Consider the following 27,369-nt stretch of genomic DNA (forward strand, 5'->3'; position numbering starts at 1 on the left):
TGCTTGTCATTATTGGTAAGGTGGATTTCCTTTAAACATCTGAAGATGGGACTGTGTTTTAAAATCTATTCAAGTTACTTTATACCTTTTAATTGGCCGATTTAAGCCTGTATATTTAAAGTGATTATTGAGTCAGATGTGCTTGTTGCCATTTGTTAAACAAATTTTTAAAATTTGTCTCCTTAGTTTTTGATATCTTTTATTTACTTATTTTTTAAATTTACATTTTCATTGTTTATGTGTTATAGTCATAGATTTTTTTTGAAGGTACTTCTTAGGTTAGTGTATATTGGGCTATTTTTGTGGCCTGTTGGGTAGTGTGATCTCACATTTCTGGTGGGCTATATTTTTGCCCTTCATCTTCTCTATATCATATAATGTAGAGGTTGCATCTCTATTTGTTTTATTACTGCTTTATGATAGCCTCTTTAATATTTCTTTCATGTCTGCATTTGTATTGCTATATTCTTATACTTTTTAGTTTTCAGTGAATTTCCTTATCCTTCTTTTTGTCTTGAATGATAGCCTTGCAGGATAAAGTATTCTAAGCTTATGAGTAGGGAGCCTAACTGAGATACTTGCTCTTGTCAAGATCTCAGTGCTTTAGACTCTAGTTAGTGCAGTTATTTGGCTGTTATCCTGACTTTACATATCATAGCTGATAGCTCTCGATGGTAGCCTCTTTTAGAAGGACATACAAGTGATTTTTTTTTGGAAGATATATTTATTTATACATACAGTACTGGGGTACAGGCCAGAGGTGCAGGGGTAGTGGGAGGATTCACCAGAGACAGAGTGGAGAGCAGAAACAGGCTCTCCACTGCTAAGGGGAGCAGCGGGCAAGACAGGAGAGGGCTATTGCACCATGTGGGTCAGCTCACTGGCTAGAGAATTTGCAGTGCTGTGTCCTAACCTGTTGCGCCACCAGGGAAGGCCCATACAAATGATCTTATATGATCCTCTTGCATGTGAATTTAATTTTATTTGCTGACTTCAGACCAGAGCAATTATTGTTCTTCTTGACCTTTCACCTTTGGTCAGTAAATCCCTCTTCAAGTTGTGTGTTAAGTCATTTTGAGTGATCCTTGACATACTTTTCGGTACTCTTAAGAATGATTTATCTGAATTCAGATTTTAAAGGGGAATGTTTGACAACTAATTCATTGTGAATTCTGTTTTTTTTTTTCTTTCACAGGTATAGGAGGTATCGCCAGCATGCCACCGCTTACAGCTGTTGCTCCAGTGCCAATGGGATCCATTCCAGTCGTTGGAATGTCTCCACCTCTAGTTTCTTCTGTTCCTACAGCAGCAGTGCCTCCCCTGGCGAATGGGGCTCCCCCTGTTATACAGCCTCTGCCTGCATTTGCTCATTCTGGTATGTGACCAGTTTAAACCCTAGGCCGAATTTTTACAACTTGTATTTTATTCTTCATTATTAAATCTTCTGATTTCACTTTCTGATTATATTTAAATGGTATTTTTCCAGAGAAAAATATCTTCATTATTTTAATTTCATTTTTCATTTTTTCTCCCAACACATTAAAAGGAATGTGTTAGGCTAGAGAGAGGGAAAGGAGAATGGAATTATGAAACTGGAATTCTGGAACTCTGGACAAAGGTGAAGTTAAAGCCAAAACCAAGAGTGTATTTTCCTTTCTAGGGCTTGATCAGAGCAAATGAAACTTGAACAATATTTGCACCTTTTGTATTTGTTGTATCGTTAACTACTTTTTATTAGCTGTCATGAATTGTTAATAAGTAAGCCTGTCCCTTAGGAGTAGAATTATGTGACTGTGGGGAAAACAAAGAACATTGGTTTTTTTTTTTTTTGAGGAGGTGGAGTGATTCATGCAAAGTAAAAGGAAGTCTATTAAATGACTATAAATTAAGGCTGTAGTATTATGAAACAAGTAGTACTTGTTTCATTGAGTAAAAGGATTAAAAAGTTCCTGTTTTCATTAATTTCAACTCGGAACTTTATTCCAAGATTTTCCCCCTTAAGTTATAAGAAAGCATGGGCTGTAAATACAAACCACCTTAGGCAACAAAGCTTAATGAACTCATATCAATACAGAACAGTATTACAGTATTTGAAATTAAAGTGCTTTAGTATATCTCTGAGTAATGACATGGGTTTTTGCTTTGTATTTGAGTTACGGTTTCTGTACCTAGCTCCTTCCTGGATGTACTCCCTGGACTGTGCCATGTCTCTGAGTGACAAACAAGGAATCTAAATGTTCCCTTTTTGGGGAACTTCTTGTCACTTGCCGCACATCTTTCATACATGGCAGTGATTGTGGATGTGATGGTGGTCACTTGTTTCCTGGCAGTTGTTTCCCTCCGGTATTGGAGGCTGCATGACTCTTTGTCATTTTCCTTCTGTCCCTTGGGACAGGGCTGTGAGACAGCAGGGAAAGAGGAATATAGCTAAGGTTCAGCCTTGTTTTTCTGACACACAGCTAACCAGCCTGAATGAGAATCAGACAAAAGTTGACCTCGCTGGCGTCACGTGTTACCTGGCCAAGGCTGCAAGTCTGTGATTTCTTGGTTCCTCCATCTGGAACTAATACGTCATCTTCTTGGGTGCAGTTAAGGAAAATGGCTGATATTTAGGCTCTTAGTTTATTGAAATAGGTTCTGTATTCCTATGATGCTAAATGCTAAAAGATAAAGGGAATTTTAGGAATATATACCTTACTACTTAGTAAGTGGGTTTTCAGTAGGAACAAGTAAACCTAGAAATATTTTTGGTGAGAGGTCAGGTAGCAATGAAAAATAAATCTTTGAGTCGAGGGTGGAAAGAAGGAAGAATAATTTCTGCCTTGGGTTTGATGGCTATGCATTTTAAGTTTTGTGCAGAGGGGAAAATGTCTTATTCTTGTAAAATTAAAATTATTCACCATGTATTTATTTTTTACAGCAGCCACATTGCCAAAGAGTTCTTCCTTTAGTAGATCTGGTCCAGGTTCACAGTTAAACACTAAATTACAGAAGGCACAATCATTTGATGTGGCTAGGTAAGTTTGCTTGTTTTTAAATGGGCAACTCGGTTAAAGCTGTATTTTTCACGATCTTATTTTATAGCATGCTAGTACTTTCCTTTATTCTGGGTAATATTATTTTTATTTATATTTTTGCAGTCAGAAATCTACCATGTGTTATTTTCTTTAAAGACTGCCTGTGCTATAAGTAGCAATAACTGCTTTAAAATAATAATAATAAAAAAGAACACCCTACAATAAGAGAGGGAAATTAACTTCTTGGTGTTAGTGACTTGACTTATGTGTAAACAGTTTTGTATGGCATTAGAGACATAGCTGGCCTTCATCTCAGATGACCTCATGGAAACTGTCTGGATTGTTGGAAAATCCTAATTTAAGACCAATTTTTGTGTAATGAATTACTCAGATTAGTGGCAGTCGTTATTAATAGTTTTGTGACTCAGTTTTGAAAAATGACCTGATTGCTTAGATTTAGTCCAAGCTTGGATTTAGTCCAAGCTTGGTTTTGTAGTATCTTCCATATTTTTGTACTTTCCTCTCTAGTATTTTCCCTTGCACATTGATGCATTAAGATTAAAAAATGAAGTCTCTTCTTATGTCATCTCAAAACCTGTGGCATGATAAATATGTGAATGAAGATGATTCTGTATAACTTAATGCCAGTCTTTGTTAGAAATCTTTCCTACGTGAGTCAATCATATTTCTATTCAGAGAGTAGAATGTGTTGAATATATTCAATAATTCATTACATTAAAAAAAATGATTTAAAGGAAATCCAAAACTGAAAAGCACCAGCCCAAGCGCCTCATGGCCTTAACCCACCGGCTGCATGTCTCCTTCCTCGTAAGCTGCCTGTCCCATGTTCTCTCCGTGGTAGGCAGGAAGGAAGATGCTTGGGGCTGGCTCGGGGTCAGGAATCAGGTGGCTGAGCCTTGAGCTAACTGCAGTCCTTCTGGGTTGAAGGCACGCGGGTGCATGCCCCCCTTCAGTTAGGCTTTGCTCCGAAGACTCAAGGACCTTTCTCGAGCATCTCCTGTGGCAGACACTTCACTCATCCCGTAGCCCAGTCGCCTAGGCAGTAGGTGTTGTCTCAGGATCATGCATGAGGCTGTCAAGCCAGTGAGTCGTCAGGAACCTCAGCCCTAGGCCACAGTCCACACCGAATCCCACCTTGTGTTAATTCTTCCTCCATTCTGAGGTGGGAAGTTTTTTCTGACTCTCCACAGGAGTTTTGAAATCTGTCTTAAAGCTGAATGAATGATCAGTATTATTAAGTGTTCATGCAGTTAAGACAGCTGTGTTTTTTCAAGCAGTCTTCTTTTCAATAATTTAAATTTCTAGCAAATTTTTTATAATGTGGCATCTATTTTTGGTTACCAACGGATGTGTTTTCAGTGCTTTTAAATTGTCAGGAATTTGGCAGAAAGTTCTGACTTGATAAGTGTAATCTGGGACACCTCCTGTGTGGGACAGTCTATGGTTGTGGGGTGCGAGAGAAAGATAATCAACTTTCTGACATATGGGTAGAAGGTGGAATCAGCAAAACATTAGTTAAAAATGAGAGAGTTGTTGCAGAATTTCACACAGCAAAAAAGGTCTTGGTAAGTGTTTTTTTATTAAGAAATTCATAAAAATGGTGAATTTTAAATTAAATGGTTAAAGTTAAAAAAGGGCATTACGAAGTCATTGCTTGAAACAGCCACCTGGTCTGTGGTGTTTATCCTTGATTCTGAAAAAAGTGCTTGGGGCGGCGCCTCTGTTTTATAATGTTATAATGTGAAGTATGTTGATAACGCGTAAATGATGGCTAAGAGTTTCAATTTATGATTAAAATTTTACTTTTATATGTGAAAAATAGGTGTTTTTGTTTTTTTTTAAATGAAAGGGAATTTCAGTTGGGGGTGTTAGTTGTAATCCGTGGTGGGTGTTTTTGCCTTTTTTTGTTGTTGTTGTCCCATCAGCTCAGTCCTTGTGACTAAATTGCCCCTGTGAGACTGCAGGCTGTAACCAGCACAGGGCATCGGCGTGGGAACAGATCTGAGCAAGTCCTTTCTCACAAGGTGTAGACCCAGCATGGCGCTGCTGGGGTTGCCTCAGGTCAGACCAGCTGCGTGTTGGCAGGCAGAGGCGGCTCTGGACCAGGCTCAGGAAAGCAGAGCTCTGTGCTGCCCTGAGTGCTGCCCACTCTCCCGCCCTGGGACGCCCTTCATGTGTGGGACTTTCAATTTTCTGGTAGGACAAAAGTCCCGTTGTGGAGATGTGCGTCCTTCTTGTCTTTTGGTGGTAGAATGTTTAACATTTTAAGGAGTTAATACCACTAAAGGTACTTTGCTGTTCGCTTTCCCTTTTAAACTAAAAGAGGACTGTTCCAGAAGTTTAGAAAAGTCTGGACATTGTTTCTCGCCTCAGTACCAAGGAGATTTTCCACACTTTTGCTGAGCCTTTCAGTGATTGCGTTGTGTGAACAACTTGAAACAGCCACCTGGCCTGTGGTGTCTATCCTTGATTCTGAAAAAGTAGTGAGCTGCTCCATTTTGAGAAAACATAACTTAAGAAATGGAAAGTATTTATTACAGAAATAATGATTGAAAAATGGCTAAAATGTTAAAGCAGGTTTTATGGAGATGTTCTTTATAGAGATGGTTTCCTGTTTTTAAAGAACTTCCTCAGGCTGTCCTTTCCTGTTGATTAATCCTTCTCCCTCCCCTCCTTTCTCTCTCCCCACAGTGCACCCCCAGGGGCAGAATGGGCTGTTCCTCAGTCATCCAGACTGAAGTACAGGCAATTATTCAACAGTCATGACAAGACTATGAGTGGACACTTAACAGGTATTTACTACGAAGAGCTGTTTGGGTGAACGATAACGTTTATTCTGCTTGGGAGTTTTTTCCAGCTTTTGGGCCAAAGGTAGTTTCCAAGTCTTTCTCTACTTGCTGTTTTTGAAGTGGGGTTTTCACTTTCCCTCTTAAGTTCTTAACTACTGATAAAAGTGTAGCTAGTTTTTTTCTCCAGTGCCTTCAGGCTTTCACCGCAGTGTTTCTTGGGAAAATGGGTCGCAGACCCACAATCCTCCTGTACCCCAAAAGCCACTAGCATGCAAATCAAAGCAACTCAGAAAACAAAAACTGGTTCAAGTTCTGCATTCCGGCTTTCTTGCTGAACTTGGAACTCCCTGCTCCGAGGCAGCCACCGGCAGGCGCAGCCACTGGCAGGGCGCAGCCACCGGCAGGGCGCAGCCAAAGGAAGCCGGTCTGGAACTTTGGAACCTGCCTCTGCCGCTTAGGTCACGTTGCCCAGTCGCCTAGTTGGATCTAGTTCTTCAGTTCTGAAAGGCCAGAGTTACGTTATGTGAGCTTAGTAAGTAAAGAAAAAAAAGATCCTGTCACCGAAAGGTTAGGAAGGATTTTATGATATCATGCAGAAATCTTTCTAATGAGGGTGTTCAACACTTACTATGTTGAGAGTTATAAAGATAAGCATAATTTGAGTGAAAGAAAATAGAGACCTCTAATACAAATATTAAATCTAAAAGGGGAAAATGTGACGTCCTTTAACAAATGGGAAAGCAAGGGAGAGCAGCTTGGCTCTCCTGGGCTGGGAGTCTGCATGGCACACAACACAAAGCACATTGGATTCTGGTCCTTACACTATTTTGCTGTCACTTACAATTGCAATTTTTACTCCCCAAAGAAAAATTCATCCCTGTTTAAAGTGTTGGGGTTGGGCACAAATTGGAAGGGTTCAGATCTAATATTGAACTCTAACCTACAGTCTCAGCAGTCGCCTCTAAGCAACACCTGTAGCTGAAGGGGCCAGTGACCAGCGTCCACTGTCGTCTGTCCGCTGTGCCCAGGCAGTCCTGGTGGGTTTGAGACAGAGTGGAGACCTGTCCAGCTAATTGGACAGTACTGAAGCAGTATTCAGTACTGCAGTTTTAAGTATGGTATAGTATGGCTGTTTGACACCGGAGCTCAATACAGACCCCATACATTGCTAGTGAATCTGAGAACATTTCTTCAATGCATTGCTGGTGTTTGCTGTGAACTCATTAAAATAGTACGCAGATAGGATATTGAAGCTTCTCTCTCAGCAGTATGTATATTTTGTGCCTGAAGAACAGTGTTTACATCCCAAAGATCCTGGCTCAGGCACTTGACTGTCCATATCTTTCCATACCTGAGGCAGGAAGTAAATTTGAAACACACTCGGGAGCACAGGTTGTGCTGCGGTTAAGCTGCACTTTAAAAAAATTTATTTAAAAGATTCTATTTATTTTTATGTAGAAGAACTGGGGTGTAGGCCAGAGATGTGGCAGGGGTGGTGGTAGTGGTGAGAGGACTCAGCAGAGACAGAGTGGGGAGAAGAACAGGCAGATTCACTGAAATCCACTGCTGTGAGGGGAGCAGCAGTGAGAGAAGAGAGGTCTGTTGTGCCCTGTGGGTCACTCCCTGGCTGGGGCTCGAACTCGTGCTGTAGTGGCAGCCTGGTGGCTTCACTTCATAGTTCTGAGACTTAACCCCTGTGCCACCAGGGAGGGCCTGAGCTGTACTCGTAACACTGCTTCATCCAGGCTAGAATTTAAAGTGAGAACTTTACTTTCAGACCAGTTTTTAAGTCATGACAAATGAAAATAATTGCATCAAGTAGATTGAAAAGTAGAAAGAAAAGAAATTCAGTTGGTTTTGGTTTATAGAGGACACTTTTTATATGGTGTGTTCAGGTGGCAATGATGAAAACAGCTGGTTTGTTGAAATGGGTGAAACACAAAGATCATTGTCATTATTACAACTCTGAAGATAATTATTGAATCCTGAACCTTAAAAGCAGTTACATGTTCACTTTAGGAATAGAAGAAATATCAAGGAAGTTGATATTTATCTCTCTTTTCCTTTTGTGGGGCGGTGGGCTCTTGATTTAAAGGAATTAAAGGCATTTTTTTTATTACAGAAGTTTATTTTTACATCATTTTGTACATTTTTTTTTCCATGTCAATTGTAATCCCTGCAGGTTTCCCATCACCAAGTGGAATTAAAGGCATTTTTAAGACTTGTAGATAGTTGTAATTTCGTAATCTAATGCAATAGCTGCCATCCTTGGAGTTGAATGCCAGGTGAAGTAGAGGAACTGTGGAAATTTTGTTTTCTCCAACTTTATTGAGTTGTAATTGTCATTTAGAGCATTTGCCTTACCATTCGTGAAGGGAGACTCCAGACTCTCCTCACACATCCCGCTCATTGCTCACGTCGTGTGTGCTTCGTGGGGGCTGGATTGCGGTTAGCGCCCACCACTGCGTGTAACCGCAGCCTGGCGCCTCGGTGCGGGCCGTTGTGCTGCTGCTGGTCACCCTTGTGTTTCACTTCCACGAATTTCTTTTGGGTGTTGTCAAACTGTGGCTACATCTTACATGTCTGTTGTGGGCATAAGAATCCACTGATTGATCCCAAGCAAAAGGCTCTGAGCTCGTGATGGGAGCTGGTCCATTGTGAGAAGCCAGGCTGGCCCGTCAGGTTTAATGTACTCCACTGCCCCTGGGCTGGCTTGCTTGCTCCGTCACATCACGTGGACACACTGTGAATATATTACATGCTCTTAAAGAGACTGTCTTATCAGATAGAGGGTCTAGTCAACATTATATAAGTAGCTCTAGAGTTCCTGATAATCCTGTTATCGCTAACCCCTTCTTTAGGAGTGATCTTATTATCTTCTTGTGTCCTGGAACATGTATATGCTCTTCATGCAAAAATCACAAATGCTAGTGATCACTCTTAGCGCTGTTAGACATAAGGCTAACTAGCTGTAGTTAATGATCTCTGTCCTCTCCATCCACACTTCCTAAATGTGAATGCACATTGTAGAGTTTACGAATTTGTGGGAATCCTTTTATCCAGATAAGCCAGTGCTCCAGAATTGATAATCTGCTATGATCTAGACTTCCACAAAAAGTTCTGTGCAGCAGAACTCAACTGCATGCTGTCTTGTTGTGCTAAGATGGTATCTTAGCTTTTGCTGACTACTTTAATGTTTCACATCCTTAGGACATGCAGACCAAGTATTAGAATTGCAAAAGATAATTGTGGTCTTCCTGTGCAGGGGTGAATAAACATTTCCCTAAAGAGCAAGATAACAAACATTTTTGGCTGCGGGATGATGTTGCAGTCACTCATTTTTGCCACTGTAGTGTAAAAGCAACTTTGTATCATGCTTAAATGGCCAGGCCAGGCTATGTTTCCGGAAAACTTCAATTATAAAGCAGGCAGTGGGTCAGCTAGGGCCTTAGAGCTGTGATTTTCCAATCCCTGTTCTATTGTCATCCCTCCTCTCAGAGGGGCAGGCATTTCCTCTTATAGAGGGAATGCAATCTTGTTAATGTCACATGTCAGGAAGTGGGAAGAGTCTGGACAGACAACCACATCTCCCGCTCTCCAGGTCCAGGGCTTTTCGTTTATTGTTATACTTTTTGGTGGGAATCAATGAAGTACTGACTCTCTTTTATGTGGTTTTGAAGTGAGGAACATTGCTACCAGCATAAATTAAGGCTTTACTGAAGTTTTGCTGTTTCTCTTTTAATGTTGCCAACCTTGTAAGTACAATGTGAAAGCATCAGTGGGCTCTCCCCATTCCTCTATGCCGCAGAGCCTTTGCAACTTCATGTTAACGCAGTAAAGAGAGGTTATGATTCTCAGATGTTGCCAATATGCACACACAAACCCATTTGCCAAAACTTATAGTCCCAAGCCCCAAACCACCTGAATGTGTGCCAGCAGTGAATGGGTAGTGACATTTCACACAGCAGTGCACCGGAGAGCAGTTAGGTCTTTGTTCTCCAGGGCGCCCAGCCACACAGCGTCACGTGGGATGCAGGAGGCAGGCCAGCAGAGCGCTCTCTGCACTTAGGGGTCCACTGCACTTGGTGGGAAGGGCTGTCAGGAGGGAGCCCGAGAGGGGCTGTGTCACTGGAGGACACTTCCACTTGACCCTTTGCAGTCTGCAGAATTAGATTGTATCCATGTAAACATCCATGTCTATAACATGCACTTTTCTGCTCATCCATGCATAAGAATTGAGTATTGTCAATAACAACAGCACGCTTTATTGAGCTCTTTGTGCCAGCTCCATGCTGAGCTCCACATTGTGTCTTTTACACGATGGATTGCTGATGTGTAAATTCAGAAGGGTCCTCTGAAATGAGAAAACTAGGGTCCAACACATTGAAAAAACTACCTGCTGCAAGTCACCCAGACTGAACCCAGACCGGGCTTCTGGACTTGAGCACATCCTCTGCTGTTTATTCTCTGGAACTTTCTGTGTTTGGTCCCTGCAGAGATTCTCAGAGATCGCTAACAGCTGATCCCAGCTGTGCAAAACACAACCACTGTATGTGTGTGTTTAATGAAGTGCCCTTTAAAAAATAAATAGCCAAAACCTGTGTCCTGGAATCTTCCAAAGCAGTTGCTGCAGCTTCCCCTTCTCGGTCCATTCGTCATCCTGGGACTGCCCCTCAGGAGGCCATGCTGGCAGTCACACTTACTTGTCTCTGTCTTCGGCAGTGGTTAATGTAACCCTTGGAAGCTTCCACTATAGCTTGTCAGATAATGAAAGCTAGTTTCATGCCAGAAATAAAGATATAAGTACTTAAGAAAATGAGAACTGATGTGGCGAGGAGAAGAGCTGAAATTCCCAGCACCCTTTCTAATTGCCAGCATAGGAAATGCGCCCAGTCCTGGCCGTGGTAGCATTTGTGTGACAAGTCATTTCTTTTTAGAAGTCCGTGGAATGGAATGGTTAGAAGAGTTCCCTCTAACCTCGATTTTTCTCTCTACAATTATCTGAATCTTCCCTGAGCGTCTGATGGTACTTATGGAGGAAACAGCAGGCAGATGCAGAAGATGCCAAATGGAGAGAATAAATTTCAGCTGTGTAAATAGAACCTGATAGGAGAGAGTTGGTATCTGGACAAAGGAGAGATTATATGTTGAAAGTCTAATCTTTTACATCCTCATTCTTCATTAATCACACATTTAATACAAACTCGATGATGATGTGCTGGCTACTGTGCTGTGCTCTGCATTCCCCCGTCTTTTTATTCCTATCGCGGCTTAATTTCCTGGGGTAGTAGCAAATTTCGTTTAAGGTGCTGTGATTGCCTCTTTAATAAAGGTGCTATTTTGACAATTAGACTTAACACAGTATGTGGTAGATTATCCCTCAGTGAGTTACTTTAAATGTTTAGATTAAGTGTCAGCTAGATTTATTTTATTATGCCATCAGTAACTGATTAGAAGTGACCAAATATTTTTAGTAAAAACAAAAGATAAAGCACTGATTGTGTGAGATCACCCAGCACCAGCGTCTTTTTTGAACAGTGGAAATTTGCTGACTCATCATTACATTCTTTCCCCTGGTTTTTGTTTAGGTCCCCAAGCAAGAACTATTCTTATGCAGTCAAGTCTACCACAGGCTCAGCTGGCATCGATTTGGTAAGGAATGAAAAGTTCCTTAGTTTGTGTAGTATGGAAACTTCATTTCTCAGAATAGCATGGTCTTGTGAGTCTTTGATGCTGTCATTTATAGTGGGGTAGGTGGTGTGCAGTTAGTTTTCAGTAAGTTGTGATTGCCTCTCTTAAATTTCCCCTTTAAATTTTGAAAAATACAGAAGCAGAGAAATTTCATATAATTCTCAAAAATTAGTAAAGACAGCTTACAGAATTCTCAATTCATAGCCACTTTTGCCTCTCTCCTCCTCCCTAGCAATCATTTAAAGCCAAATTTCAGTCATTTTATCATTTTCATCAATAAATGTTTCAGCTTATCTCTCTAAAAGAGGTACGTTTGTTTCCCCAACACGAGCATAATACCAATTAGTTCACCTAAAAGTTCAATAGCAATCCTTATCCTTAAGTTAATATATGTTACATAAATTTTTTAGGTTCTCATAATTTTTTAGAGTTGATTTATTCAAAATCAACTGAAATAAGCCTATACTTTTGTAACAATTAGGCTTTATAAATTACCCTCTTGTATTCTCTACTCTTCCCTCCCCTAATAATCCCGAACTTTTGTTCTATAGTTTCTTGCAGTCTAACCTTTAATGATTGTATCCTTATGGTGCTAACTTAATGCCTCTATTTCTTATAAGTTGATCCACAGCAAGGTTCTCACTTCGGCACTGTGGACGTTTTGGGCCCGACAGGTCATTGTTGTGAGGGGCTGTCCTGTGTGCTGTAGGATGGTCAGTCTCACCTCTGACTCGTCCTGCCACATGCAGGAGCAAGATCCCCACTCCCACTTTTGTCGGTCAGAAATGTCCCCAGAAATTGACAAGTGTTCTGGGGCTACAAAATGAGTCTTTCTTGCTTGAGCACAACCCCTCAGGTTCAGGTTTTATTTACTTACATATCTGTGTGTATGTATAGAATATACATATAAAGTACATATTATAAATGTGTGCAATTGCATATATACTCAGCAGTGCCTCATCAGAGATGAAACTGCATCTTGATCAGGAGACATATAAATGTCTCTGTTCTGCAGTGCTTCTCCAGCCCACTGGTGAGCATTGCTTGCTCCTGCAGGATTCCTTGCATTCCAGTGCTAACCAGATGGTTTCTTCTGGAGACTGTGTCTCTGTTACACATTGCCCATTGCTTCTACCTGGATAATAAACTTGGTCTGCTATGATCACGTGCTAGCTTTTTAAATTTGTGGCAAGTCACATTGGTAGGGTTGCTGCATGACTGGCTAAGTTGTAGACATACTTTCTTCACTTCCTGGTGCCTGGGATAGAATGCTGGTAACAAAAGACAAGCCACTAAACATCCATGTCGGTGACGTGCCCAGACCTCTTTAAGTGTGAGTATATACTAGTATCTTAGGACCTTCTGAAATATACTAACTAAAGGTCTAACATTGATGTAGGTTGTTACGATACTGGAATATGTTGAAATGTTTATGTAAAACATTTCTCATGGTAATTTGTTCTCTTTGGAAAAGATACCTGAGACATCTCCTCCTAGAATATCTCCTGTTTTCCTGAAAAGATATTTTAATGAGATACAAGTAGGCGAGGTAGGGGAACAAATGAGAATTCTATCTGCCTTTTGAGAGGCCCTGTGGTGGAGTGTAGAAGGCAAGGAAGAGAGGCAGGGGCTCCACGTGTCGGTTTGTTCTGTGTAAGAATGGATGCCTGGTGTCTGGGAAGGCAAAACTAGGGGATGGGAAGGAGAGTAGTGGCTGCCAGGGGCTGGGCGCAAAGTGAAGACACTTTGGGTGATGGAGAAACTGTTTTGTGCATAATGAGCACCTCTGAGCACAACTGGGCATATCTTTTAGAACTGGCAGCTGTCTAAAGGGTGATGGTCCCGGTGTGGAAATGATACCTGGGGGGTAGGGGGTGGGGATGATTTTGTGCTACCAGAGGAAGTGTCAATTTAAGAATGATTCTCGATTTACGCACGAGCAAGGCCAGTCTCCCAAGGAAGCATCTGTCCGTTTGGCATTCTCGGGAGCAGCTTTTGTTCCAGAGATGTTAATATAAAAGCCACATTCTTGGATTTGATAGAAAAATCTGTTTACTGTAATTGGCTGCTTAGGCCAGTGTATTATGAAGAATTGTGATTAATCCTGAGATCAAGAAGGAAAAACACCTTGACTCTGGCTGGGGGCCATGAAGATCCACCTTAGCAGACCTGCTAAAGCCCAGGGAGCAGAATCGGGCCCGCGTTTTGTTTTTAAAATAGCCATATTCATTTATTTACATATTATCAGTGACTGAATTCAGTTTGATAGAGACTCTCCAACTCTGGTTTGCTGAGCATGGTGTGTACAGACTCCTGGAATGGTATACACTTAATTGGCTTGCAGGATATTACAATTATAGATAACACTTTTTGAGTGCAGAACACTGTTCTGGCTTCGTGGGTGATCTTATCTTGGCAAAATTAGTATGACATAGCTACTATTTTAATAAACTGAGGCACAGAGAGAGACTCATCTGGACTAGTCAGAGTAAGAAACTAGAACCTTTAAATCACTCATGAATAGTAGCAAGCATGCACCTTCATGAAGCCAGATCACAGCTAGCTTTGTGTTACATAGGAATCTTTCTGACATTGATCAAGATGGAAAACTCACAGCAGAAGAATTTATCCTGGCTATGCACCTAATTGATGTTGCCATGTCTGGCCAGCCCCTGCCACCCGTCCTGCCCCCAGAATACATCCCACCTTCCTTCAGGTAAGGAGCATTTGGCTCTCGGGAGATTATGTGCTGAGACATAAATTCCAGATGACTTGGTTGGCTATTAATACTCATCGTGCAGCCATATTTATTTCTGGCAAGTGAATGAAATATCCGTGAACTCAAAAAAATCTTATCTTGTTTCTGCATTAATCTTGAGCCTGTTCTGTCCTTTAAAGTATTTGTGTAAATCAAATAAAACATCAAAAGGTTGGCGATTTTTGCACCAATCTGTATAATTGAAACTCATCAGAAATTAATAGCAAATAAAGTGAAATTATTTCAAACTATATGTGGAAACAAAGCAAGGAGATTCTGTCTGTAAAGTCTATATCCACTTACATTCCAGAGGTAACAAAATGCTGGCAATATAGAAGTTACTTATCGTCAGGAAGAGAATGAAATGCTCCTGGTCTGAAATATAGTCCCAGTGGGGATGTGAGAGACTAGACAAGGTCCGGTGGGAGTGAATTACAGTGACTGGAATGTCCTGCCTGCCAGTGCCATGCAGACACCCCTTGTTCTCCCAGACAGTTGGGTCTCGAGGCTTTAACCTGAGACAGTGAGAGCTTCTGAGCATGAAGAAAGAGAGACACAGATAAACATTTCCAGGAGACGCAGGGAGGACAGACCTGTAGAGACAACTTGGAGGAGAGACATGGGGAAGAAAGGGGCTGCTCCCCATCCCTGACAGAGGCCATGGCAGCTGTTATCTTGACCTGGTGGAGGATTATGTGGTGTGGTTTGGACTTGCAATCTTTCCTTCTGTCCCAGCTTTCTGGGGTCTGCCTAACCCCTTTCTTGTGGTTCTCTGCCAGAAGGCCCATTAGATGTGGCAAGCTTCTGGGTTGCAGCAACCCCAAGCCTCTTTGGTGCCAACCCTCTTTGGCTGGGGCATTTACCCCTGAGGGGATGGGTAATTTTTGGAGTTTTGTTGGGAAACTATTATTTGAAATTCTTTCCTCTCTCTTTATGCACATCAATTCTATTAAAAACCTTTCACATTAAGGAAAAGCACAACAACTCTGTCTTAATTGCTCAAACATCAAAAAGCTCTGAAGACTGACTTACATAAAGTAAGAGAAGTGCAGCCATCACTGTCAGCATGTCAGCGTCCAGGAGCAAAATGAGAAAACTGTGGCTGTGGGATAAATTAGTAGCTGGGATGTTTTTCTCCAAAGTCCTGTGGGAATCCCTGGGAGACATGACCCTGGAAGATGTTAAAAAAGCATCATAAAGAGATGAGTTTAGAAGAGCCAGGTTAGTGGCTTGAAAGGGGTAAACTAGGTGATTTGTTTTCACAACTATAAGGTGAAAATGTCTCATGGGACTGTTGAGAGTTTGAGTGGAGAGACTGTGTAAAGGGAAAAGAGACGTTCAGTGAGCTGAACTTTTTTTTATGGTTTCTTGCTATATATATTTTTAGGATTTATTTATTTATGCATACAGAACTGGGGTGCAGGCCAGAGGTTCGGGGTGGTAAGAGCTGAGCTTTTTATATTCCCTTGGAGAAATTTAGTTCTGGAGGAATTTAAAATACCACAAGAAAGCAGTGACAACAGCAGCAAACACTTGCACATCAGGCACAGTTCTGGCCATTTAGGCTTATTAGCTCCCTGGGCCATTGGAGCCGGCCTGCTGCTGCTGGTGGGAACAAACTGAGCACCTGGAGTGGGGGATGCTGATTTACTGTTTTTATAGTTTTCATTTTTTTACACCATTCTTCACTTTATGCATTTTTTAAATCTCAGTGATGTTTATTTTTAAAGAGTTCTTTGTTGAATTGAAAGGACCAAATCTTTGTCCTTTCCTTAGTATAAATGAAATTTGCCCCATGATAACAAAGATACTTCACAAATCTTTTCCTGTAATTGGCTCAGTTTTACCTAGACCCCTTTATGGGACCGATTTCATTTCTTTTCTTCCTTGCCCTGCCCCCGACAACTGCAGAAGAGTTCGATCTGGCAGTGGTATATCTGTTGTAAGCTCATCATCGGTAGATCAGAGGTTACCAGAAGAACCTGCCTTAGAAGATGAACAGCAACAGCTAGAAAAAAAATTACCTGGTAAGACTGTCTCTGTACTTGAGTTATATCTTACTAGAGATTTTTTATCCTGAAGGCAAAGCTAATAGTAAAAATAAATGTAGCTTTTGACCTTCTTACTGTATTTATTTAACTGACCTTAGTCAGGAGTCATTTTTAGTATGTCTTTGAATTTGAATATTTGCAATGAAATAAGGGTGTTATGTGCTTTGCTAACACACCTTGTTTTAATTTTTAAATTGAAATTGAAGTATTTCAATTAAGTTGAATTATTTACTAATAAAATGTTGTGTTATCTATGAAACATTCCAAATTGGTGAGCACCAATACAGAAAGAGAATGTAAAATCACCACCTGTACTTTTCTCATGCTGTTATAAAAACTCCTTCATTACAGGAAACTATTTTAAATTCACTGAGCCTATTTTAACAATCCTCATTTATACCAATAATTCCATCATACTATTAAAATATCCTAAGGTGGCTGTGAATTTCTAATGATAGTAATTGATGCTAAGAAGCAAATGAAAGTATTTGGAGTCAGTCTCTGTTAAATACACATAAGGGCACAGCAGGAGACACTTGGGGTGGGTGTCGAGGTTTTCATTTAGACTGCAATTTCCAAATAGGTCAACTTTTTCCCTTTGAAAATAGTATGTTGAAAATCCTGATTTTCTGTCCTGTTTCTTGTGGTTAAGTAACATTTGAAGATAAGAAGCGTGAGAATTTTGAGCGTGGCAATCTGGAACTGGAGAAGCGAAGACAAGCTCTCTTGGAGCAGCAGCGCAAAGAGCAGGAGCGCTTGGCACAGCTTGAGCGGGCAGAGCAGGAGAGGAAGGAGCGAGAGCGCCAGGAGCAAGAGCGCAAAAGACAACTGGAGCTGGAGAAGCAGCTGGAAAAGCAGCGGGAACTGGAGCGTCAGCGAGAAGAGGAGAGGAGGAAAGAAATTGAAAGGAGAGAGGTGAGCAGCTGTGGAGCGACCCCTAAATTGGCGCATGAGATCTTGCCGCCTCCAGCCATCTTCAGATGGCTGCTTTTCTCCTTACAGTTCAGTAGCTGTAGTATATTCACACATTGTGCACCCATCACCACTAGTGATAAAACATTTTCCAGACCCCATAAAAAGCTCCTCATGCAGCAATTATTTTCTTTTCCCTAACCCTGAACAACCGTCTATTTACTTTCTGTCTCTGGAGGTTTGCCTATTCTGGATGTTTTGCATAGCTGAAATCACACAACGTGTGGCCTTTTGTGTCTGACTTGCACTCAGCATATTGTAAAGGTTCATCCCAGTTGTAGCATGAATCAATACTTCTTCCTTTTTTTGATGATATATCACTTTTTGTCATTAATCAGTTGCTGGACATGGGGGTTATTTTATTCTGGGGCTATTATGAATAATGTTGCTGTGAACTTTCATAGCAATGCCGTGGTTCTCATTTTGAATGAAGTGTATCTTAAAAATGGGGCATTTTTCTTTATTAAATAGTAATACTTGGGTTTCATCATCTGATGATTACTTGAGAATACTTGTAGCCACAAATGCCTGTAGACACAGAGATACTAACATGATTTTAATTTTCAAAATGAACAACCAAAAAATTAGTCAACCCTCTCTTCTTTTGGTGTTTAAAAAATAGGATATTGATTTACTTGGATGTTGATTTAATAGTTTACCACGTGCCAGGCTTCTCCATCTGCCTTCCAGTGTAGTTGGAGGCCAGACAAGGAGAACCAATTACAGTACAATAAGGAATCTCAGGTGTACCAACAAGTACTTGACCACCTGACATTAGTGTCAACTTTGAAGAGACCTGACATGGCCAGAGGAATCATAGCATCTTCTATGACAAAATTAGAAAGACTGGGTCATAATTTTTTTTTATAAGTTTATTTTACATTTTTTTTTCTATCTCAATTGTAGTCCCCACAGGTATCCCATCACCAAGTCACCCATGTGCCATCACCACAGTCCCGTGCACTTCCCTTCCTACCCCCCCATTTTTGATCCCATTCCCCACTCGACCCCCACGAAATGTCTCTGGTATATGGCTGTTCATTATTCTTGTCATTTTCTCGCCTGGTCCATTATACTCCTGCTATGAGTGAAACCATCTGGTATTTTTCTTTCTCTTTCTGGTCAGGCCTGGTTAGTACTTGGATGGGTCATAAATTTTTAAAAGATAAGCAATTTTTCATTTGCTGGATGAAATCATAATTACTCTTGATGAAAGAAAGCTTTTTTTTGTGTGTATGTTTTTCTGGGGAGTTTGGTTTAATTTTGGTAGATTAAAGACATTTTCCTTGTTCTCTAAGAATAAAAATGAAACAGCAGTTTTACTGCACTTTAAACATTCTTAAAGGCATGAAGAATCAAATTCTAGCAGTGAAACAATCCTGTCTGTTCTCATCTCATGTAAATGTGATAGCCTTTGAAAATACTCCTTGTCTTATAGAAGGAATACTGTATTATAATTTCTTGTGATGTTAATAATACTTTAAACCTACAAGAAAAGACTCACTAGATGTTATGTTGACAAGAGACATTACATTGTGTAAGAACGGAAAAACTAATAAGTCACCTCTTTATGTACGTCCCAGGCTGCAAAGCGAGAACTTGAAAGGCAACGGCAACTTGAATGGGAACGGAATCGAAGACAAGAACTACTGAATCAAAGGAATAAAGAGCAAGAGGACATAGTTGTACTGAAAGCAAAGAAAAAGACCTTGGAATTTGAATTAGAAGCTCTAGTAAGTAAAGTTTGATTATGCTTTGGGGATACATTAACACTGAACCACAAAAAGTGATAATACCTCTTATCTTCCATTTATTAAAGAATGATAAAAAGCATCAACTAGAGGGGAAACTTCAAGATATCAGATGTCGCCTGACCACCCAAAGGCAAGAAATTGAGAGCACAAACAAATCTAGGGAGCTGAGAATTGCTGAGATCACCCATCTGCAGCAACAATTACAGGTGAACACCTAAGTCCCCGGAAAGCTTTAAATTTACGTATTTTCTCTTATTCATTTTATTTATTCAACAAGAATCAAGCATCCATCCTGAAACCAAGATAAAAAGTGAAGGTTCCTCGCTGGAAAATAGATAGTCATGTAAACAAACTCAGCACACATTCACCAGCGCTGCTGTGTGCCAGGCCAGGCTCTCTTGTGGCAATGAGACCTGCAAAGATGAGCAGAGATGAGAAGGCTCCTTCAAGAAGCTTGACTTCTGTTTGTCGGGGGACAGAAGGAGTGAGACTGTAGAGTGAGACATATGTTTATTATCTCACTGAGTACCTCATGACTAAACACATATTTCATATTTACAATTGAAATTTAGTGTGTTAAGTTATTGGTAATAAAATATAAGTCAGGGTTTCTCAAAAAAGTAGTGAAAGGGAAAATAATACATGTTTTCAAGAAAGCCAGGTACATCATAGATATGATATGTTGGCTCCCTTCCTTTCTGGAATGAACAGAAGCTGCTATGCAAATGAGCCAGGTCCCCCTTCACACAGGTTTGACTTAATCTTAGAAACTTAAGTTGGCATTTACAAATAATATGTATGTGATTAAGTAATCTTAGTTATCTACGTCAGGCTTTGCCTTGATACTTCATAGTCTTGGTTCAGGATTGGCTCATAGGGATGAGAATAAGAGGAACTCCGTGACTACCTCTTGGGGAAACAGTCTGACCTGTAGATTTTTGTTTTGTGTAGATTTTGGGGAGGTAGGTATGTATTACACATATAGGAAGATACTTCTAGAGCCTCTCGATTGAGCTAAATCTCTACTATTCAGATATGTCATACATGAAGATCTATCACACATCAGGTAGCTAATGAAAGTTACTCTGGAAGAACTAATTCTCAGCCTGTGGTGGAAATTTTTAATTATGACATTTTTATTTCTTCTCACTAAAAAGCAAGATATAGAGATATTTCTTTCAAGTCAAAGTAAAAATACATTATTTCTTCTTAAAGGTTGGAAAGTTAGTTGTTTTATAAAGTGTGTGGAAACTGTATCATTTCAGCTGAACTTAAGCAAATATTGTGCAGGAGCCCCCATGAAAATACCAAACAGCTATATGCAAAGTGAGGTTTTAGCTGTTCTCTTATGTCTGATAAAAAAGTAGGCTCGACTTTCTTGTAGACCCATTCCAGATGGTGGAAAACACATGCCACTTAAGATTCTGGTTGTTAAAAACCTCTTCTTGGTTTCTGCTTCCCACTTCTGGGATATGGTAAGCCTCTGTTTAGCCCTAGAAAAGAATGAATAATTCCTATTTAAACTGCTGACCCTTCCTTCACACACAACAGCGTCCCGTGCTGGCATTTGGTGGCTTTTGGCCACTTCAACATTCAGTATTTTGTTTTCTTGGCTGAGTTGCACTTACAATTTATTTATTAGGCAACAAAACCTATGAGCTATCAAGTTAGCTGTGACTAGTCTTTTAATGAAAAGCATTTGGCACACAGATAATTCCTTCTCGAGAACCAGCTGCCCCCACTGGTGATTCAGTGTGGTTTTCCTGCTTAGGATTGGGGATGAGACTAGTAATTTGTGAGCACCCAGAAAACTGACTTTTGTCTGCTCGGCCTTGAATCTGGATCGGGTAGTTTCCTCCTTCAGCCACTCATTAATCATTTCCCTCCTTGTCCTGTTAGGAGTCTCAGCAAATGCTTGGAAGACTTATTCCAGAAAAGCAGATACTCAATGACCAGCTGAAACAAGTCCAGCAAAACAGCCTGCATAGTAGGTGTTTTAGTTTTCAAGTTGTCCCTTTTGACCAACCAGACTTTCCTCAAGTGAAACAAGATCTATAAACACCAGTTTTCCTGCCTGCCAGTTTGTTTTTCTTGTCTCGCAGTGGCTTTTTCCCTTGTTTGTTTGTTTTAAAATAGGAGATTCACTTCTTACACTCAAAAGAGCCTTAGAAGCGAAAGAACTGGCTCGGCAGCAGCTACGGGATCAGCTGGATGAAGTTGAGAAAGAAACCCGATCCAAGCTGCAGGAGATCGATATTTTCAATAACCAGCTGAAGGTAACGATTCTGTGCATGCCTCCTTGGGTGCCCTGCCCTTTAGTTTCTCTAGCTGGCTAGATGAGTTAGTCTCTGACCGCATGCAGCACGGCGTCATTATGCCGGCTTGGCAGCCTTTCTGAAAGCTTTCCCACTGATAGGTGAGCGCCACACCATCTGAAATGCGAAGTGGTGTCTGGCCTCTATAAACTAAGGCTGAGAGACTGGCCCCAGTCTGGCAGCTATCTAAAACCCAAATTCAGTTGTTCCACTTTTCCATCCTTTTGTCTGTTGATAACCACAAGCTGGGCACCAAAAGCAGGCTTCATCTTTCTTACCTTCTGGGAACACTACCAAAAAGGAACCGCTTTCTCTTCAAATGCCAAGAGTATTTCTGCCACTTGCCTTCAAGATTTTGCTTTGATTGTACAGCTTTAGCTTGTTACCTCACGTTAAATTTTTTTTCTTGTCTAATGGAATAATGACTTTTGTCTCCATGGCAGAAATGGTTTTGTCACACAGAAAATTCAGGAAAAGGCCAGAGTGTTTTGCAGTGGGAAAGTGGATGGATCACAGCCTCTTCTGCTGTGGGGCTTAGGATTTAGCTTCACCGAACGTTATCATCTTAAGAGTGTTCACGCCTATCCTATAATAAAGCCAGAACGCAAACATTTTATTTCCTGTCACCAATGATTTAGGTGACAACTTTTAAGTTCGAGTAGGTACTGCAGTCTTGATCTATGTTCTTATAAGCTAGGGGATTTTACGCTTTCCCAAATACTCATTTTCCTTTTCCAACTGAGATTCTCTTTTAACAGATTGAGGCCAATTTAGCTTTTGACACTAGGAAAAAGTAAAAGCCTTCTTCTTTACTCCTAAAACCAGGAAAAGATTAGAAAGCATGCTTCAGAATTTTAGTGGCCTTGTGAATGAGATTTTAGGCCAAATTGTCTAGACGTCTGAGTTTGAGGTATTTGTGGTGTTTGTTTTGGAGGAGTGGGTGATGAACTTTTCTCATTTGTACAATTCCAGGAAAGTACTCTTAGGGGAAATATTGTTTGGGCCAACGTAGTGTTTTTCTTCATTTTGCTTCATGCTTACATTGTGTGTATGTGTCTGTGTGCACTATGTGTGTGTTCTGTATGTGTATGCAGGTGATGTATGGTGCATAAGCATTGCAAGCACAGCTGTGAATTCTCTTGTCTCCGAGAAGTACCATAAAAATGTTCACATAAACTCTTCATTGTGACTTGTCACTATTTCAGGCAAAAAGAATATGATGCTGTTGCGAGTTTACAGTGCTTTTTAAAAGAGTCTCTTGGAATAGAAACTACTCAGGAATCTCGAAGCCAGGCAGTAGTCCAGATTTCTGCCTAAATCTTAACATTCCTTTTTCTAGAAATTTAACTTCCAAAACAAGCATCACGAATTAGAAAATGATATTCTATTGGGTGATTTTGGACTAATGCCTAGGCGGTTATGGGTTATTTTGGCTATTGAATTGCTCTAGCTTGCTAAAGAGAACACCCTAAAAGTGTGGCATCAGTCACTCAGCTATTTCATCAGATTTTATGAAATAGAATAGATTTTATGAATAGATTTCGATTAAACAGTCTCATATTAGAGAGTGGCTTAGGCAAAGGCTACTGGCCCCTTTATTGCACCAGTCCTTTTGCCAGATGTACTTATTTTTTTTTTTTTTTAAAGATTTATTTGTACAGAACTGGGGTACAGGCCAGAGATGCGGAGGGTGAGAGGATTCACCAGGGACAGAGTGGGGAGCAGGACAGGCAGATCAACAAAGTACACTGCTGAGGGGAGCAGTGGGCGGGTCAGGAGAGGTCTGCCGTGCCATGTGGTCTCCTCCAGGGAAGGCGGGAATTGAACTCATGTGGAAGTGGCTTAAGCTGCTTTGTGCTGTGCTTTAACCCGCTGCGACACCAGGGAGGGCCCAGATGTACTTATTTTTAAAAGAATAATTGTTTTAATTTTAATTTTGGTTTTCTATTACTAAGTTTAAACTGACTCCATTATTTAAATTTAAGTTACTGCAGAGAATAAAAACAAATCACAAGCCAGTGTAGCTACTGAGTTAGGACTTAGCCATTGAGTTATTCATTAAAGTTACAAGTTCATTATGTTATGTTGCCTTATGCCTGTTATTTCCCATAACCTCTCAAAACTAGGGAAAACAACACAGACAACATTAGTTGAAGAGCTGAAAGATTTATAACTTGAGACAGCTCTAAGGCGGACTTACAGTTTACATCTTGACGCTCTCCTGCCTACTTTCGTGGGCACGCTGGGAACATGCAGGTTTCCTTCCTGACCTTACCACCTATGTTCATTAATGACTGTAAATTTTGTGTGGTAAGATAGACCAAGAGGCCCTTGGGATTTCTTCGTACTTCTCTGGGCATTGCAGCAGCTCCATGGCACCCACACTACGATGCAAACATCGTTCCTGTCTTGCTGGAGGGGGTTGGCCATTCCTCTCGCAGTCTAGTCTGATGGTGTGAGTTTGCTAAATCCCAAATGCCCCTCTCCTTAAAGGAGACCAGCCGGAGCATATAGGAAAGAAATTAGGACTTAGCACATTTATTTTATATCCATGTTGATTTTTCACCTAGAAAAAGAAAGTGTTATTTACTCACTGTGGGCTCGTGGGGAGACATGGAAGGAAGTACCTTGTGGGGTACAAATTTAAAAGTTCGTTAGCCAGACCATCACATCTATATTCAATGACAGTCTTTGTAACGAGGATTACATTTAGCAAAAACCATTTCTCACTTATTTTGTTGCAAGGTTACTTTTCATTTTGATTTCACGGTCCAATCATGTCTCGTTCCTTAGGTATAAAACAAGGTCATGCATGGAATAATGGCCCCCTCCCTTAGTGCAGAGTCTGAGAGAGAAGACAAACCTGGGAGCCTCAGTGTTTTTACTTTTTGGAACAAGAGAGAGGTTAGAGACTAGATGTGTCTTACCGTTATTTTGCTTTCTGATTCAATCATCTGTAGTCTATAGTCTAGGATCACTGTTCCTTGGAGGGTCTTTGTAGTTTTCCTTACTCAGGAAGATGACATTCTTGCCTCCTCACCCACAATCTAATAATCAATGATGGAAGTCCTCAACCATTAAAGAGGGGAAAAATTTACTTTTTCAGCCAGATCAACAGGCAGTTTGTTTCATGTGGCTGGCAATATAGTAAAGTCATAAGGCACTTTTTAATTATGGTTAGGTGTTGTAAAATGAGTCCAAATTCAGGTGTCTGGAGTGGTGGGTGTTACCTTGAGAGCTCCTTCTTTTTCCTAGAAAAGGCTACTTTCCCATGGACTTATTAAATAGACATGTACCTCATAGATGTGATATTCCAAAAGTGACCCCAGCACAGAGATGGGATCCAATTTATCATCCCAAATCAAGAAGCGCTTGAGAAAGGAAGCAGGACTCTAATCTGACTACAGCAGATGAACTCACCGGGGGACAGTGGTGCCCAAGGTAGAGATGCTGCTGTGCTGAGGCCCCTGCCGGCAGCCTCTGTGTTCATGCTGCCTTTTATAGAAACAGTCTTTGCTTCTTGATGACCAGATGAAATATTTGATCAGTGATTTGACCTGAATTACTCTCTGAGTAACTATTGCCAACATGAACTAATACTTCTGAAGGTAATTTCAGTTCAAATGATTTATTTTTCCAAATTTTCTGCTTTTCTCTACAAGAAGTATTTTCTTCTGCTAAGAAATCAGTGATCTTGTATTCATAGTCTAGAAACAATTTAAAATTACTCTCCATGGCTTTCCCTTTTTACTTGATTTCATTGTAAAATCAAAATGGCGCTTTTTTGCAATATCAGAAGGACAAAGAGCATTGTTTTTCTTGCATAGAGTTACGTCTTGTGTCAGATTTTATTCTGACATGTCCATTAGCATTTCCGAGAACTTTCTGGAGAATAGGGCCGACTTCCCGCCTCTGGCAGTGCGGGCGGCTGATGCCGGTGCCGCCGCAGCCCGGCAGCGGCCTTGCGCCGCCACGAAGACGATGCGGAGCAGCCGGAGGGGCGGGGCGGGCGCAGGCTGCACTGTCGCCAAGAGGCTGGATGCCGTGTCTCCGGTGCCAGGCAGGCCTGACCTGTCCCGGCTCGTCAGTGTGACTGACAAGTCCTCACGTCACGGCGTTCGTGTAGTGCGTTCTTCCCTCCCTCCCTCTGCTTTCCAGACTGCAGGGGCCCTGGCCATGCACCTCTCTCAGACTGAGAGTGACACCCCTCCTGCTGTGCTCCGCTCCCTGCAGATGAGTGCTCTGCCTGAGCTGCTGTGGGCTTGGACGTGCAGAGCCGTCTGTAAAAGTAAACAATGATGAGTTACTATGAACCATGGAGTACGAATCAGCCGTTCCCCACGACAGACTGTGTGTGGCGGGGGCAGCTCTGGACTGCAGGCTGGTTAAGGGACTGTATACAGTCGGCTTGTCTTTCCTTATGCCAAGCGTTGTGTTTGCCACCTGGCTAGAAAACTTTGCAAGACAACGCCGTCATTTGGATCTGTAGCTCCAGATACCTGCATGCTTCCATCGTGTGGGAGATGGTGTAATCAGTGCTGTTCCAAAAGTGGATGCAACCTATTTCTTCGAAAAACCTGAGTATTTAGAACTAATTCAGAAATAAGAACGATATTCTTAATGAACATGAGAAGCCCATGCTCCTTAAGTTAGATACAAAGGGCTATTAGAAATACAAACCCTGTCTACAGCCATGCCAACCTGAGTGCGCCCATCTCGTCTCATCTCGGAAGCTAAGGAGGGTTGGGCCTGGTTAGCACTTGGATGGGAGAAATATTACCTGTGGCCGTAATGATACCTGTCTTAAAAACCACTCCTGTGTACTGAATTGTGTGGAAATGAGTGTGCTGAGGTTGTCAGCTTCAGGAAGGCTTTGAGGCGCTGGTTGCAGACCCTGCCTTTCATGGCGACGCCTTCTTTATGAAGGCAGTGAAAGGCAGAATGTTTAGCAACCAGGAGAAAAAAAGGAAAGAACTGGAGAAAAGTAAAGAACAGAATGAGAAGTTGGGGTGTGGGAGGAGGTTGAGAGGGGTGCTGCAAAGGGAAACAATGAGGGAAAAAAAAAGACCCAGAAAGAAGAGACACAGAGACAGCGAGAGGATCACTGTGAATCCAAGCAACAGCTTTGCTTGTCATATTAAGTGGGATATGTTGGGCTCTTTCCTGGTTTGCTCTCTTACTTTGTTCAAGATTAAATTCTAATTTTAGCTGTACGATCCTTTTGAAAAGATCTCTCCTGCACAGAAGTAATAAAACTCTCACTCTCGTTCAATGTACTTGTGATTGTGGAAACTTTACAGATTCCTTGTATGTAGAACAGTATTTTCTGTTTACTTCCAAGACTCAAAATAGTTAATAGATGTCATTTATTCTCTTACCTTCTCTCTCCTGCCTTGTCGTTCTTCTCTGACTCTCCCAGGGCGCTTAGGACAGTGACTATGTCATTGATGCCCTGGGGCTGGGCTTACTGTTTGGTTGAATATTGACATCATATGTGGAAGCAGTATTTCAATGTCCTTAAACATGGGTATACCCTCTTCTCAGAATTTAAATAGCCTGTCAGTGTATTTTCTTTATGCTTTTCCCACTTTGAATGCATTGTGAATGAATACATTTTATAACTCTGTGGCATATCAGTTTACCTTGATGGTACAATTTTTTTTTTTAATTTATTTATTTATTCGTACAGAACTGGGGTCAGGCCAGAGATGTGGAGGGTGAGAGGATTCACCAGAGACAGAGTGGGGAGCAGAACAGGCAGATCAACGAAGTACACTGCTGAGGGGAGCAGCGGGCGGGTCAGGAGAGGTCTGCCGCGCCATGTGGTCACCTCCGGGGCAGGCGGGGATCGAACTCATGCAGAAGTGGCCTAAGCTTCTTTGTGCTGTGCTTTAACCCGCTGCGCCACCAGGGAGGGCCTGATGGTACAATTTTTATGTTGTGTGGTAGTTATTTTTCAGGTTTTTCTATGCAGGAGCAAGGTGCTCTATCCTCAGGGAGT

General features: G+C 41.2%; 1 protein-coding gene across 1 annotated transcript in view; it reads left to right on the forward strand.

Moving 5' to 3' along the window:
* ITSN1 (intersectin 1 (SH3 domain protein)) overlaps positions 1-27,369 on the forward strand; it is a 118,328-nt gene that overhangs the window by 17,645 nt on the left and 73,314 nt on the right. The window contains exons 6-16 of the mRNA XM_004675528.2: positions 1,196-1,375; positions 2,921-3,017; positions 5,730-5,830; positions 11,416-11,479; positions 14,097-14,234; positions 16,188-16,303; positions 16,980-17,242; positions 18,883-19,032; positions 19,119-19,259; positions 20,953-21,040; positions 21,190-21,329. Of these exons, the coding sequence (XP_004675585.1) occupies positions 1,196-1,375; positions 2,921-3,017; positions 5,730-5,830; positions 11,416-11,479; positions 14,097-14,234; positions 16,188-16,303; positions 16,980-17,242; positions 18,883-19,032; positions 19,119-19,259; positions 20,953-21,040; positions 21,190-21,329 (1,478 nt within the window). The remainder of the gene's footprint in view (positions 1-1,195; positions 1,376-2,920; positions 3,018-5,729; positions 5,831-11,415; positions 11,480-14,096; positions 14,235-16,187; positions 16,304-16,979; positions 17,243-18,882; positions 19,033-19,118; positions 19,260-20,952; positions 21,041-21,189; positions 21,330-27,369) is intronic.

The sequence above is a fragment of the Condylura cristata genome, unplaced genomic scaffold, assembly GCF_000260355.1.
Source record: "Condylura cristata isolate star-nosed mole 26May11 unplaced genomic scaffold, ConCri1.0 scaffold00003, whole genome shotgun sequence".
In the NCBI taxonomy this organism is placed as follows: domain Eukaryota; kingdom Metazoa; phylum Chordata; class Mammalia; order Eulipotyphla; family Talpidae; genus Condylura; species Condylura cristata.